Here is a 14,115-nt window from a genome sequence, read left to right as displayed (position 1 = left end):
TTCTGTGTGATCTTGAGTAAGTTACTTAACCTCTCTAAATTTCAATTTCTTCATCTCTAAAATAGGGATAATTATGTCTACCTCACATATGAAGGTTTACCATAATGATTCCTAGAGTTTCAGGATTGGAGAAGACTCAGAGTTCTAATAAAATCCTGGAGGACTCTAGATGGTTCTCCTGCATTGACTGTGGCCTGGCTATTGTGCCCTAACATTGGTTCCTTTCCCTTTCATTGGCAAAGAAGTGGTTGAAGCCATCACCTTTCCAGCTGTGTGTGAGAAGCTCCTTTGTACCTTTGCTGCGAAGTGGCCAAGAAAAAGTTTTTTAGGCCAGGAGTATATCAAATCAGCACGTAAGCCCCAGCTCTGGTCTCCCAAAGAAAGGAGAAATCTCAAATCTCCGTGATTACCCTCAGGAAACAAACAGTCTAGTGAGAGAGACGTACTGGAACAATATAAGCAATAATGAAAAGTAGCCACACCCAAACTATGAACAGAGGTGCCAGGACTGTTAGTGCGATCCAAATTTGGGGTTGGTCAGAGATGATAGGAAAGATTTTTGAGAAGACCATGATTCTTTTTTCAGTACTTAGAAGGCTGTTTGTTCAACTCTAAGAATGATTTTTAAACAAATGTGAGGAATGTCCAGAATATGCCACAGCTATATATATCACCTGACAAAAGTTGACCTGCTTTGAACTTAGTTCCCTTCCCCTCTGAGTACTTGATTTCAAGAGAAACATCCTTTCTTCTCTCACAAGGAGAGACAGTGGGGATAATTGTAGGCGAGTCTGGTTTTTCACAATGGGCCTCTGGTATCCAAGTTCTAGGGGCATCTGTAGGTCCTCCTTACCTAAAACTCTGCCCTACTGGCCTCAGATGCCTTCTGTGATGTTTAATGCTCTGTTTAATGCAAATAACCATTAGTAAGTAATCTAGGAAGCTTTTAAGAGTTTTTTTTTTTTTAAGATTTTATTTATTTTTAAAGAGAGGGAAAGGGAAGGAGAACCCAGGCATGTGCCCTGACTGGGAATCGAACCAGCAACCTTTTGGTTTGCAGGTCAGTGCTCAATCCACTGAGCCACACCAGCCAGGGCACTTTTAATTAAGAGTTTTTTAGAGCACAGGATTGGTCTGAACCCCCTTTACCTAACTGCTAACCATGAGCAGTTTCCAGCAAGGAGAAGCCTCCATCTCCTACCTCCCTACCCCTAGGCTTTAGAAGTTCTACCACACTTCTAACAGTATAGTCCTAGGTGAGGGACTTAAGAGCAAGGGCAGCATCAGGACATGTCATGCCTTGTCCAAAATGAATGGCAAAACCCAGCTCTGCCCAGAGCTTACTTTATCTGAAAGATTTCACACTGGGCTTGAGGCAATCCATTCCTCTAATCTCCAGGATTAGTATCTGTCTCCTGGCAGTTCCCCCAGGACATCAAAAGTGCTTGGCTTAAATGTTGGGAGCACCTAGAACCTCATATACAGCTGATGGAGTGTAGATTGGTACAACCACTTTGGAAACAATTTGGCCAAATCTAGTAAAGTGGAAAATAATGCATCAGAAATTCCTTGCCTGGAAATATAAATCCAAAGAAATGAGCACCTGTGTTCCCCCAAAGACATAGCCAGAATGTTCGTGGCAACACCATTCATGACAGCCCCAAATTGGAAACTACCCAAACGCCAGTCAATTGTGGGGTGTTCGCACAATGGAGAATGAACAATCCATAGCTACGCACAACATGAACAAATCTTACAATCACACCAGGGGGCAAAAGAAACACAGTCACAAAACACCACATTGAGTGATTCTATCTAGTAAAACCACAAAACCCCACAAAACTACTCTGATGTTAGAAGTCAGGATAGTGGTACCTTTGAGGGGAGTAGTGACTAGAAGGAAAATTGGTAGCGTGATAGGTGCAGGTCATGTGGTCATGTGTTCTGTTTCTAAATCCGGGTGGTTTCACAGGTGTGTTCCGTTTGAAAATTCACTGGGCTGTATAATTATGATATATACCCTTTTCTATATGTTTACTACATGCCATCAAGAAAGTTGTGTATGTGTGTAAGTGTTTTCTTAACGATGTAACTGCTTACTTTACAAGGTATTTGGAACCTTTTACATCTGGGTAGGAACCCAAACATCAGGGTGTTCCCTAGACAGAAAGAAAGCTGGGCTCGCGATCATGTGGAAAGTATCCCTGAGGCCTGGATGGACCTACCCCTACCCTCAGAGAATGGGGAGAAAAAGAGGGCCAGGTTGTTTATCCACAGCCTGTACTGAGACAATTTGTCCCTAAAGGACAGTGCGTCTGCCCAGAAGCCCTTCTCCAGTTAAGTACAGATGAGCAGACAGCATCCTATCCCTGTTCTCCACAGCAGGCACTTCCCCCTGGGCTGGAACACCAGCATTGAGTGGTTGGTAGGCTTATGGTATCTCTTTCCCTGGTTGCCTTTCCAAGATGCTTAGAGCTATCTGTGTGGCGGCAACTTTGCTTCCCCGCCCCTCCCATCCTATGATCTATTCTGCATGTGTCTAAACTCAGACAGGAGGGTAGAGCCAGGCTATTTACTTGGCCACAGGCCTTTGATCAGGGAAAAAAATGACAACGCTGCCCTTTTGTCAACAGGTGAAGCAAATAATGGAGGAGGCTGTCACCAGGAAGTTTGTGCATGAAGACAGCAGCCACATCATTGCTCTGTGTGGTGAGTGACCCGGGGACAGTGGGAGATGGATTTCAAACTGAAAACACTGTCCTGGGGCCAGGGGAAGATGGGACCTCTGGTTTCATAGTTTTTAAATCTGGGTGCAAGTCAGAATCAACTCAAAAGCTTTTGAAATCTCCCTGGGCCCCATCCCAGACCTACTGAATAAGGATCTTCACATCCCAGGACCTGGGGATCTACACATGTTTAGTTCCCTCAAACAGCCGTGTTCAAATTTTAGCGTACATCAGAGTGGTCTGAAGGGCTTATTAAATCGGATCCCTGGGTCCCAACACTGGAGTTGCTGATTCTGGTAGGTCTGGGGTGGGCCTGAGAATTTGCATTTCTCACAAATTTGCAGATGATGCTGATGCTGCGGGTCCAGGGACCACACTTTAAGAAGCATTGTCCTAGGTAATTAGGGCTTGGGAACCACGGATCTGGTTTGTCCTTATATTAACTTTGGGGAAGGCTTTGTGCTCTTTGAATGCTTTCTGTGCCACATCTACTTTCTCATTAGTCCCATCTGTGTTGCTTCAGCAACCCAACTCTCCAAGCACTTGATTGGATGCAAAACAACATGAGTGTAGGATGGGAGGGATAACCAAAGCCTTCCCGCCTAAGAAGGGAGAATGTCCCTAATAAACCATCACTTCCTCCTCAACACGAACAGCTTTGCCTTTGTAGGAGCAATCCTGTCTCCACACACAGCAGAGTTTTCTTGGATTTCCAGGGATTTAACCTCCCGTGCAGCTCCCTTTCTGAGGGGACACAGAACCTTTTGCCACCTCTGTATTGGTTTACGTGGCCCCTGAGATTGGGGTTAGGAGGGAGATTGTGCATTTCTGAGGGGGAGGAAAGAGCAGATATGGAGGGGATACTTTTTGACAGTAGCATGGTGAGGCTGATAGAGCTGCGCTTCCCATCAGTCCAGCCCTAAAGACTGAATGTCCGCCAGGTGCCAGGTGCTGTTCTCCAGGCAGGGAAACAGCAGTAACAAGATGGACAATCTCTGTCACAGGCTTACAGCCTGCGGAGAGACAGAGAACAAATACACACATAAATATATCATGCAATAACAGGTATGATAATAGCTATGAGGAAATATACAGCAGAGAGATGTGGGAGGACGAGCAGGGAGAGGCGGCCTGCGAGCAGAACCTGAGGGACAGACAGGGTTCACACAAATCCTGGTGCTCTGCTTACTTCCGAAGTCATCTTGGACAAGTTTCTCAACATCTGTCACCCTCAATTTGTTCCTCTAAAAACGGGGAGGATTCCCACCTCAAGGAATTTCTGCGGGGCTTGAGATAAGGCATGGAAATGTTCCTAGCATTGCAAGAGCTCAGAAAATGCCCATCTTTCCTTCTTCGGATGTCGAGGCTAAAGCTAGGTTTGCAGGATTTGAGTTCCCACCATTTCCCTTTTGGGTCTGTTTCCCCTGTTCTTTGAGATGCTTTGAGATGATGTAATGATTCCCAGATTCCAAGGAGGAGTCTTTTCTTGGGTGGAACCTATGCTAGGGAAAAACCTGGTAGTCCTGCAGTAAGTGGCTCGGAGAAGTATTAGGGCTCCACTCCTTTCTACTTGTGCTGTGTTCCCCTGACATCAGCCACTGGCTGTCATTGTCACCAGAAGGGCTCTGCTGGCAGCCCAATTTTCAGTGGTTTGATGCTAGGCTTTGTCCAGAACACCCACAGAAAACAAAATAAATTAGCACAAACAGCTTGTGCATGGGAGCCACACGTGGGTGGCCGTGGGGGAGTGGGGAAAGAGGAGCAGGGAGAAAAGCGATAGGCATCCCACATCAGGCCAATTAGGGTGAGAAGAAACCATCAGCTATCTTTTAACAGAAGACCCAGTGGGGCTTTTGCTTTTTTTCTCCTGCCCCAAAGCCCAGGACTCTCCAGCAGGCAGGGTATCATCCTGAAAAGGAATGATTCTTTTCTTTTGACCAGTTTCAGTGGCTGAAATAGAAAGGGTTTATGAATTGGACCCAAGACACCAGGGTTCTCAAGTCAGCCCAGGAGCAAGAAGAACCCTGATCCGCTGGATCTCAGGAGGTGTCTTGGGTCCAGGAGTGCAAACTTAAATGCATACAGGGTCAGATGAGAAAGGTCCACTGGAAACTGTCCGGCTATGAGACAGCAGACCGAGGTGGGGGCTGGGCCGGGCTGAAGCGGACAGCGCTTGCCCTGTTTGAAGAGGCAGCCGCCACTCATCTTCTGCACGAACGCCAGCCCGGGCCTGCCCTGGCCTCTGTTTGACTGAAGAGAACCCAGAAGTCTGAGATGTTATATGAAATTTCCCAGTTTTTAAATGCTGATAGCTAATTTCCCTTTCCAGAAAACTGTGTGGGCCGCACAAAAGACATCTGCAGCCTCTGCCAGTTTGCTGCCTCTGCCTTGGGCTTGGTGCACAGTCACGAGGGGGACATGCGGGGTGGGGGCTGCCAACAGTATAAAGCTCAGGCTGAGGCATCTGAGACCCACTGAAAAAGGAATCCTCACGCTTTGTCAGACTGGGTATTCAGTGAGGTAAATCTCAATCCGGGCTCAACCAGGTTGGTTTAAAGCAGTGATTATCAACCTTTTTTTCCGGCCTGCAAGCCATTCACATGTATCACACAGTGGAATCATGATCAGGGATTCTTGGGAGGCAAAATGTATCAAAACAGATACATTTTGAGGGAAAACTCCACCTCTCTGACTTTTTGAAGATTCTGATATGCCAGTCTCCTTCATCCCCTGGAAAAATGCTCAGGAATGTATTTTTAGTCTGAAGCAGATTCAGCCTTATACTGGGTCTTGTTGTTCTAACCATGTCCAGAATTCAGCTTTGTTCTGGGAGAAATGGGAGTGCAGGGAAGATGCTGAGAGATTGTATCAGGTGAAGGCTGTGGAGACTGGGTTAACCGTGGAGTGGCCACATGACATTCCCTGGAGCTTTGAGGAGTGCTGGGCCCTGGGCCCCTCTGTTCTTGGTAGAGGAGGGCTAGGAAGTAACTGAGGAGGGCAGGGCCTGGGCAAGATGAGCTTCTCTGACTTTGCTTAGAATAGAGATATTTGAACTGGAAACAGAACCTTCCTGGAGAGCCATTGAAATGGAACGGAACAATCCTTGAGTCAAGACTTGGCCCTGGGCAAACTCAGGGCGCTTGCACCAGACCGCGGTTCCTCTTACCCATGGTTCAGAATGAGACTCCCGGGACTGGCAAGCGTGTGCATTTGTTGTGTGTTTGCTCTGGTGGTTCCTCAACCTGCCTGTCCAGAAACCCGGCAGGCCCCCACAGGTAGAGAGACCTTATGAGGAAGCTTTGCTGGCAAAACCTGGCTGGCAGGGAGGGGTTCTCTGTGTGCTGTTCTCTGACCACACAGCGTGGCTGAGGCAGCCCCCTGTGAACCCCCAGACCAGAGGATCAGGACCCATGTGACTGCCCCCTCCCGCTGGTGAAGTCTGGGGCTTGGAGAGTAGGCCCAAACCTACCACTCTATGCTCTGTCAGGCCATGTCAGGTGTGCCTTTTGTTTCATAACATGGTCTTTGAAACTTTTACTTTAATGTGGACTTACCCTTGAACCAGAATAATGCTTCTTGCTTTCTCTGTGGCTTATTGAACCCCCAGGTGTAGGCTGATTATCTCCTGCCACCCCTTCCTCTGGGCAACAGAGGGCAAGGTGCTTTTAACTTTGGCTTGCGGACAGTTCATGGTGAAGGTTGGACAGCACCTTGTCCCAGGTTTCACCTTTGAACTCTGCATTTGTAATAATAATGTATGTGCTTAAAGAGGGCATACTCAACTTAGGCATCAGCCCATGAATACTGGTGTTCTCTCTGGACCTGCCCTACCCTCTTGCAGGTCTGGGCGTGTCTGCCTCCACAGTACCTCAGAGATGTTGTGGGTTCAGTTTCAGACAACTCACAACAAAGCAAGACATAATCTTTTTGTTAGTGGAGGGTCTTGCCTTCAGTTTGTAAAAACTGCACCATCTAAAAACACTGCCACATCTGTGAAGCGTAATAGGAAAGTGCAGTAAAACAAGGTGTGCCTCTGCTTCCGTTTGCTCTATTCTGACTGGGCGCTGAGGTTGGATTTTAACCTTTGGGGGTAGAACGGATTTACACGGTCCGCAGAGAGGTTCCTGGCCTGGCACCTTGGTTCTCAGACTCACAATGGTCTCCTCTCCTCAGGAGGCATTGGGGCAGGCTCCAGGCCAGACCTGGGCAGCCCGAGCCACAGTCACCGGGTTCCTGGCTCTCCCAGCGCAGATCAAAGGTCTGTTAACCTGAGGGTTGCTTCGGGCAGAGGATGAGCTGTAATGGGAGACAGGGGTGGAGTCTGTGGAGCTGGGAACAATATCAGGGCTTTATTAACCCACTCCCTGTTGCTAAGCAGCTGTCATTAGCGGGGAAGGTCGGCTGCAGTGAGCTCCTCTGGGGAAAGGCAAGGAAATGCTAATGAGCTAGGGGAGAAGCAGGTGCTACTGAAGGATTGCATCTCACCTGGGATATTGCAGCCAGAGATATTTTAGCATTGAGATTGAGACTCCAGGCAGTTTTTAGTCTGTCTCTTTTCAGTGAAAGGAAATCCTTCTCTCTTCTTCCCACCCACAGTGAATGAATAGCTCATTCTTAGGGTGTCTGGCTTCCGCCTTCCCTCCGGAAATGAATGAGTAGGAAAGAAGGCCCTCTGGGGAACTGGCTCCCCTCACCCAGTTTTGGGCCATGGCTGAGGGCACGTGGCTGTGGTCCGTAGCTGAGAGTTTGGAGTCCGACAGACCTGGGCTCACCCCTGACCCAGTCATTAAGTATGTGTGCCAGTTTTCAGCAACTCCGAACCTTCCCCAGAGGGCTGGTGTGCGGATTAAAGGAATGGTGCTGGGAAGGTGCCCTGCAGGGAACCATGGCTGCTGCGGGTGCTCACTGACTGACTAGGTGCTCACTGACTGACGTAGCTGGTGGCGATGGCCACCACCAATGACATTCTACTCTGTTCTTGCAAGTGATCCTATGGCCTTCCCCAGGAAGCCTCCTAGAACCTTCTCCAGGTTTCCATCTGGAAATTCACGTTTCTAAGAGTTTGAAGCATCTGGGCAGTCAGAGAAATTTGTATTCCAGAAACTCAATCAGGAAGTTCCAAAAGTACTATGCACATGATAAAAAGAATCATCTTTTACAGATACATACTAAAATATTTATAGATAAAAGTCTATGATGTCTATCTAAAATTTGCTTCAAACTCTGGCAAGGTAGCTCAGTTGGTAAAAGTGTTGCCCTGATACACCAAGGTTGTCGGTTCGATCCCTGGTCAGGGCACATACAAGAATCAATCAATAGCCCTGGCTGGTGTGGCCCAGTGGATTGAGCATGGACTGCGAACCAAGGGGTTGTGGGTTCGACTCCCAGTCAGGACACATGCCTGGGTTGCGGGCCAGGTCCCCAGCGGGAGCCACGTGACAGGCAACCACGCATTGCTGTTTCTCTCCCTTTCTGCCTCCCTTCCCTTCTCTCTAAAAATAAATAAATAAAATCTTTTTAAAAAAAGAATCAGCCAATAAATGCATAAATTAATGGAAAAACAAATCAATGTTTCTCTCTCAAGTCAATTAAAATTTTTTTAAAATAAAATTTGCATCAAAGTAATCTGGGGCGCCCTGGCTGGTGTGGCTCAGTGGACTGAGCACCAGCCTGCGAACCAAATGGTCACCGGTTTGATTCCCAGTCGGAGCACATGCTTGGGTTGCAGGCCAGGTCCCCAGTTGGGGGAGCATGAGAAGCAACCACCCACAGATGTTTCTGTCCCTCCCTTTCTCCCTCCCCTTTCCTCTCTCTAAAAAGAAAATAAATAAAATCTTTAAAAAAAATTGTAATAATCTAGGGAAAAGTGAAAAAGTGGTTGGAGTCGGCGTAACTGAAACAAGATGGCTCATGGCTGTATTGTTGCTCAAGCGAGGGCGATGGGGGCACAGGTTTGTCGCGTTGTCCTCTTCTGCGTGTTTGGGATTTTTCATAATGAAATGTTTTTCTTTTTACAAAGGGGACGATGAGAGGACGGGAGAAGGAAGAGATAGAGTTAGTGAATATAGATAACTTCCCTGAGAAATTTTACATAAAGGGAAGCAGCTGAATGGTTCAACACCTGAATGGGGGTATAGGGCCAAGGTAGGTGATAGTGGTGGTGGTGTCTTTTTTTTAAGTTGGAAAAATTATAGAATGTTTATATACAGATGGAAAGTATCTCATAGGGAACCATGAAAGATACAGGAAAGAACGGATGTTTGCTAGAGCTACACCCTTGAGAGGTGGAAGGGGCGGCCTTCGGGAGGAGCGCCCCAGACCATCTGTAGGTACAGGAGGGAAGCAGGGGGTGGGCATGAGGCACAGGAGGAAAGGCACCAAGGTTCATGGTCGCCTTCAGTGTGCTGGGTGTAATGACAGAGCCATTTGCACCTCTGCGGCCATTACCTTCAGTCACTCAACACCTATTGAGGTGCCTGTTCTTTTCCCCAATTGCAGCTGAAGCGCAGAGATACTTAGTGATTTGCACAAAGCCAAATAGCTAGTAAGGAAAGCATTTCAACCCGAATCTGTCTTGCTGCAAAGCCTGAGCTGCCCAGGGATGGGTCTACCCATGAGGTCTGCCCACTGGTGGAGACTGGAGGAGTGGGGCATTGAGGAGGAGTTAGCTGTCCGGGAGACATAGCTCCAGTCACCAAACGGTGGATTCATGGTGTCCGTAGATACTCTGGGAGGCAACGCGTCCCTTGCCAAGCTACATGAGGTCAGCACTGGCCTGGTTCCCTGGGAAGCCTTTGGAGTACTCTGCCTGCTGGCCCTGGCCTGCACTCCCAGTGGGTCGAGGAAGATGCGTGTGTGAGATATGAATTTCATTTCCCTCACCTGCTTGGTTCTGCAATATCAGGGCAGTGCTATGTTGTTCTAGGGTATTGAACAAGGCTGAATGCTGCCCCCTCAAACTGAAGCAAACAGCCATCATCACCCACTGTAGGCTGAGAGAAAATGTACCCTAGTTATCATAGAAAGGCTTGTTCTGAATCCTTGGGTGGAAGTACCAGCCAAGGGAGCTGGGAGGAGAGAGGCTGAGGACACCCACCCAGCCTAGCCTCTTTGCTCCTCCCACCTCCTCGCTGCGGGTAAACGTTGACTTCCTCCATTAGCCGTTAGAGGAAGTTCCTAACTTAAAAAGAGGCCACCCATGCCACCCTTTCCTTTCTCACCAGCGAGGCTGCACCTCTTCTGACAGTCTTGGTTCCACCACCCAAGGCTTTTAAAAATTCTGCTCTGAGTAGAGTCCCCAAACCTGTGGCTGGCTGCTCCACCCTGTGCTTTCCTCACTGGGGCTCTATGGCAACCACAGCCGAACTCTTCCCAAGCACAGGTAGCAGCTGGCAGAGGTGGGACGGGAGAGCAGGGAACACCTGCTCCTCCCATGACGAACCCCTCCTGGCTCAGAGCCTCAGGCCCAGCCTTCACGTCATGCTGTGCTAACTCCGGGTGCCGTGTCCCTAGGCCTAGTTCCTTGAATGTCATTCTGCACGTCCCTCTATTACCAGTCTGGGCTTATCCAGGCCCCTTGGCTCCTGAGTGCAGCTTTAAACGTAGATATGCAGGTGAAAGCCAGGGTTGTTTCTGAGGACCCCTGGACTGACTGAGGACCCTTCCCAACCACTTCTGCATTTCCCGAACAGCCATAGCTTTTGTCCATTTTTGTGGGCTCCCCAGACACCTGAGCATGTCCCAGCCCACTGAGTTGTTTCTCTGGTCCCTGCCCAGCTCGGATTACTTGTGGCAGCCCTAGGCAGAGCCCAGATGCTCCTGTGGGGGTGGGAGACCAAGCCGATTGGGGGACCGTTTGCTGAGGGAGCTGGTGAAAGAGTGGGTGGGTGCCCATGGGTTTTGTGAGTTTTGACCCACCTCTACTTTGGAAAGAATCTCTGGTATCGTGCCATGATGGACTATTGGTATCTGGCTGGAATGGGCACCTACTCAATTGTTACAATAATTATTTTGAACTGGTAATATGTCTAATTGGTTCAAAAATCAAAACTATACAAAAGATACACAGTGAGAAGTCTCACTTCTTTCCCGGCCCCCCTTCACTTACTGATTCCCACATGGGTAACCACTACCACTTTTGTCTCTTGTGTATCCTTCCAGAATTTTTTATAGTAATAAAAATTGGTTTTCCTTGTTTATCCCACCCTTTTTTTTTAATAATCAGAGCGATCATACTGCTCTGCATCTTGCTTTTCCATTAGTAGTTTCTAGAGAAAAATCCTCATTCTTTTTCAGGGCTGCATAATATTCTCCTCTATGAATGCGCCATATTTACTTAACCTGTCCTTTGTTGATGGACACGTGGATGGTTTTTAGCCTTTGCTCTTATAACCAAGTAACCTTGCAGTTATATCTGTAGACTAGATTCTTTGAGAGGGGTCACTGGGTCAGAGGTTACTTGTAATGCTGATAGATCACGCCACATTGCCTCCACAGTCCGCCCTCCCTCCCGCAAGGCATGAGAAGATTCAGTCCCTTCCCAAGTCTTTTCCATCTCTATCTACCAATATCTGCTCCATTCCAAATTGGACTCCTTGAAATGATTCAATTGGTGTGCAATAGGTTTGTAGGAGGGGGCCCTGTCCTATTCCATTAGCACTTATAGTCTTCACCCATTTAGCATTTGTTAACCCTATAATTTAATAGACCTCAGGGACACATCAGAGGCTGGTGAGGCAGAGTTGCAGAGCTAGTCTGGGCCTGTCGTTCCTGGTCTTTCCCTGGGAAGACAGTGCCAGACCTTTTGGGAGAAGGGTGATGTCCACAGCAAGGTGCTAGAGTTAAAATTAGTTCCACTCCTGCCTAGAGGTGCGGCTCCGTGAGCCTTCCTGTCAGCAGCATGGGATGACAGGGTAGAGAGGGTGCCCTGGGCCCACCTGGCAGAGTAACTCAGAAGGCCACCAGAAAGCCAGGGTGGGATTGGAGCTCCAAAAGCCCATCCCCAACCCTCTTAGGATAGTAGTTCTCACTTATTATTAGCGTTATTATTGTTATTACTATTACTATGTTGTTATTTTGCCTACATGCTGCACTCGGTGACATTGTTCATGCAAGTGCTGATTCCCTGCAGAGACAACCCTGTGGGAATGGGGGAAGAATGGGAGTAGTTCAAACGATCACTGGCCAAGGAGCCTGTGGAACTGGGTTCGGAATACCTGGCATAGAGGGTCGTTCGCTTTGCTTGAAAAGCAGAGGGGTGAGAGGGGTTTCATCTTCCCCAGACATTTCCCGGGCACCTTCTCTGGCTGTGGGGTGAGCAGGGAACTGGGTGTGCCATTTGGGCTTCTCTCCACGTTCCCTGCTTGGAGTGAGTGCTGAGGAAGGCCTTCGCTCACCCCAGAGCACCCTGACGCCCCTGCTCAGGGCTGCCTAGGAAGATGGGTGAGGCCAGGCAGATGGGAGGGCCGCTGCCTGCCATTCCCAGGCTCCCGAGCAGGGCTGCATTCAGTCTCCTGGGGAAGGTGGGGAGGTTAATGACTCATTATCCCAGCCATTAGTCACATCACCAAGGCACTTGATTCCCTGCAGGATGGGTGCCACATGAGGCCAATCTGGCCTGTTCAGTGCTGCTTCTCTTCTGCCCTGGGTGAGGGGTGCAGCCCTAGAAAACAGTCACCGCCTTCTTCAGGCGTGGACTTGTGGCTGCAGCAACCCCCGGACCTAGAGACTGGGGCAAAAGGGTCTCTTGCTGGTACCCCACCCCCAGGGCCACCAAGACCTCCAGGGACCAAGGGGACTCGCTACAGAAAGGAGTATGTAGACACTTAAGCAAAGAATCCACCACATGCCCCATACACACATCAGATGTGTAGATGTCTGTCTCTGTATGCACATGCGAACATAGACGTACGAGGGGAGACCCCCAAACCTGGAAGTTATTTATAAACTATTGTGCGTGTGTTCTTGCATGTTGACACTTCAGTCACCTTCGAAGTATTCTCCATTTGCTGCAATACATCTATCGAGACTTTTTTCACACTGGCCAAAACAGTTTTTGAACTCGTCAATTTTGATAGCTTTTAGTGCTTCTGCCATCTTTTGTTTTACCTCTTCCACATCGGCAAAACACTTCCCTTTGAGGACTTATTTCATCCGGGGACACAAAAGAAAGTCACTTGGGGCAAGATGGGGTGAATGGTGAGCGTGGGGTTTTGGGGTCATGTTGTTTTTGGTCAAAAACTGCCAAACACTTGTGGTGTGGGCAGGTGCCCTCGTAAATCACCCATCATGAAATGGGCAAACGCGTCAAAAGAGCCTTAAAAAAAATTCACTGAAGCCGAACACAGCCTCTCACAACAACACCAGCTAGCCCACTGATACAGATGGGTTCCTAGAACATTCACCTAGTGGGGGAAGCCTGTCCTGGGGGCCCTCCTCGTATGGACACATGTGAAGTCCTCCAAGGCTGAGCAGGGAAGAGCTCTAGCAGGAAGCATTCAGGAGAGAGAGGGTCCTGCCTTGTCTCCCCTCCCCGGGATGCCCTCACTGAGCTGGCCAGTCTCCCTAAACTCTCCCACTTTTTGACTTCGGGACAAGAGAGGACCAAACAAAACTTTTACAGACAGCAGTGACTGCCTGTCACTTACTAAAATGAAGGCAAAACAGGTGAGAACATCTGTTTTCAGTGGTCACGTCCTAAGTCTGGGTCTCCTAACACTAGTCACAATAAATGAGAAGCTTCATTTCCCCTGTTTCTAAGGGAACAGCATCTCCACCCACCTCTGTGATCCTGTCTCCAATGCATCCTCTCCTCTCCCTGCCAGGGAGAGGTCTTGCAAAATCCCAGCCCTTACAGGTGAGCCGTAGAACAGAGTCTGGACAAAAAGAGGTGAGGAGTCAGGAACCGACAGGGACCAAGCGCCGCATGCATGCAGGATCCTGTTGGTCTCATGTAACATTTCACACTAGCCCTTGGACGTATTCCCCATCTCACAGACGGTAAAACAGAGACTCAGAGCATTAAGTCACACAAGTTTTGTCCAGAGAAAGTGAGTGGCCTGACTCCCCAGCTCCAGCACAGCACTGTTTTCAATCCTTATGAAAACAGCACCTGTGGAGTGAAGGAGGCACCTTCTCCCACCTGCGCCTTTCCTGACCTCTTAACACACGTGGAGAAGGTGCAAGAAGCTCAGGCCAGGGCTTGGGGCCCTGGGTCCTAGTCCTAACTCTACCACTATGGTTTTGTGATCAAATAAGTCCCTTCCTCTTTTTGGATTTTTTCCTGCTCTCTTGTAAAGCAGTTAGCTTGGCCTCAACAATGGCCAAGTCCCTTCTCCCCTTCTCCGCCACCCATATACACACAAGTATTTTTAGATTCTATACATGGCCA

At 48.7% G+C, this 14,115-nt stretch overlaps 1 protein-coding gene across 9 annotated transcripts in view; it reads left to right on the top strand.

Annotated features, from left to right (window-relative positions):
• SGSM2 (small G protein signaling modulator 2) overlaps window positions 1-14,115 on the top strand; it is a 34,310-nt gene that overhangs the window by 1,260 nt on the left and 18,935 nt on the right. For all 9 annotated transcript variants that reach the window (XR_008425165.2, XR_008425164.2, XR_008425166.2 and 6 more), the window contains exon 2: window positions 2,634-2,709. Coding sequence is in view for 6 of the 9 variants with exons in the window: in XM_053911566.2 (XP_053767541.1) it covers window positions 2,634-2,709 (76 nt within the window). In the remaining 3 variants the exon portion in view is untranslated. The remainder of the gene's footprint in view (window positions 1-2,633; window positions 2,710-14,115) is intronic.

This window comes from Desmodus rotundus, chromosome 9, assembly GCF_022682495.2.
Source record: "Desmodus rotundus isolate HL8 chromosome 9, HLdesRot8A.1, whole genome shotgun sequence".
Classification (NCBI taxonomy): domain Eukaryota; kingdom Metazoa; phylum Chordata; class Mammalia; order Chiroptera; family Phyllostomidae; genus Desmodus; species Desmodus rotundus.
The sequence above is the reverse complement of the archived record's forward strand: the minus strand, read 5'-3'. Positions and strand labels throughout refer to the sequence as shown.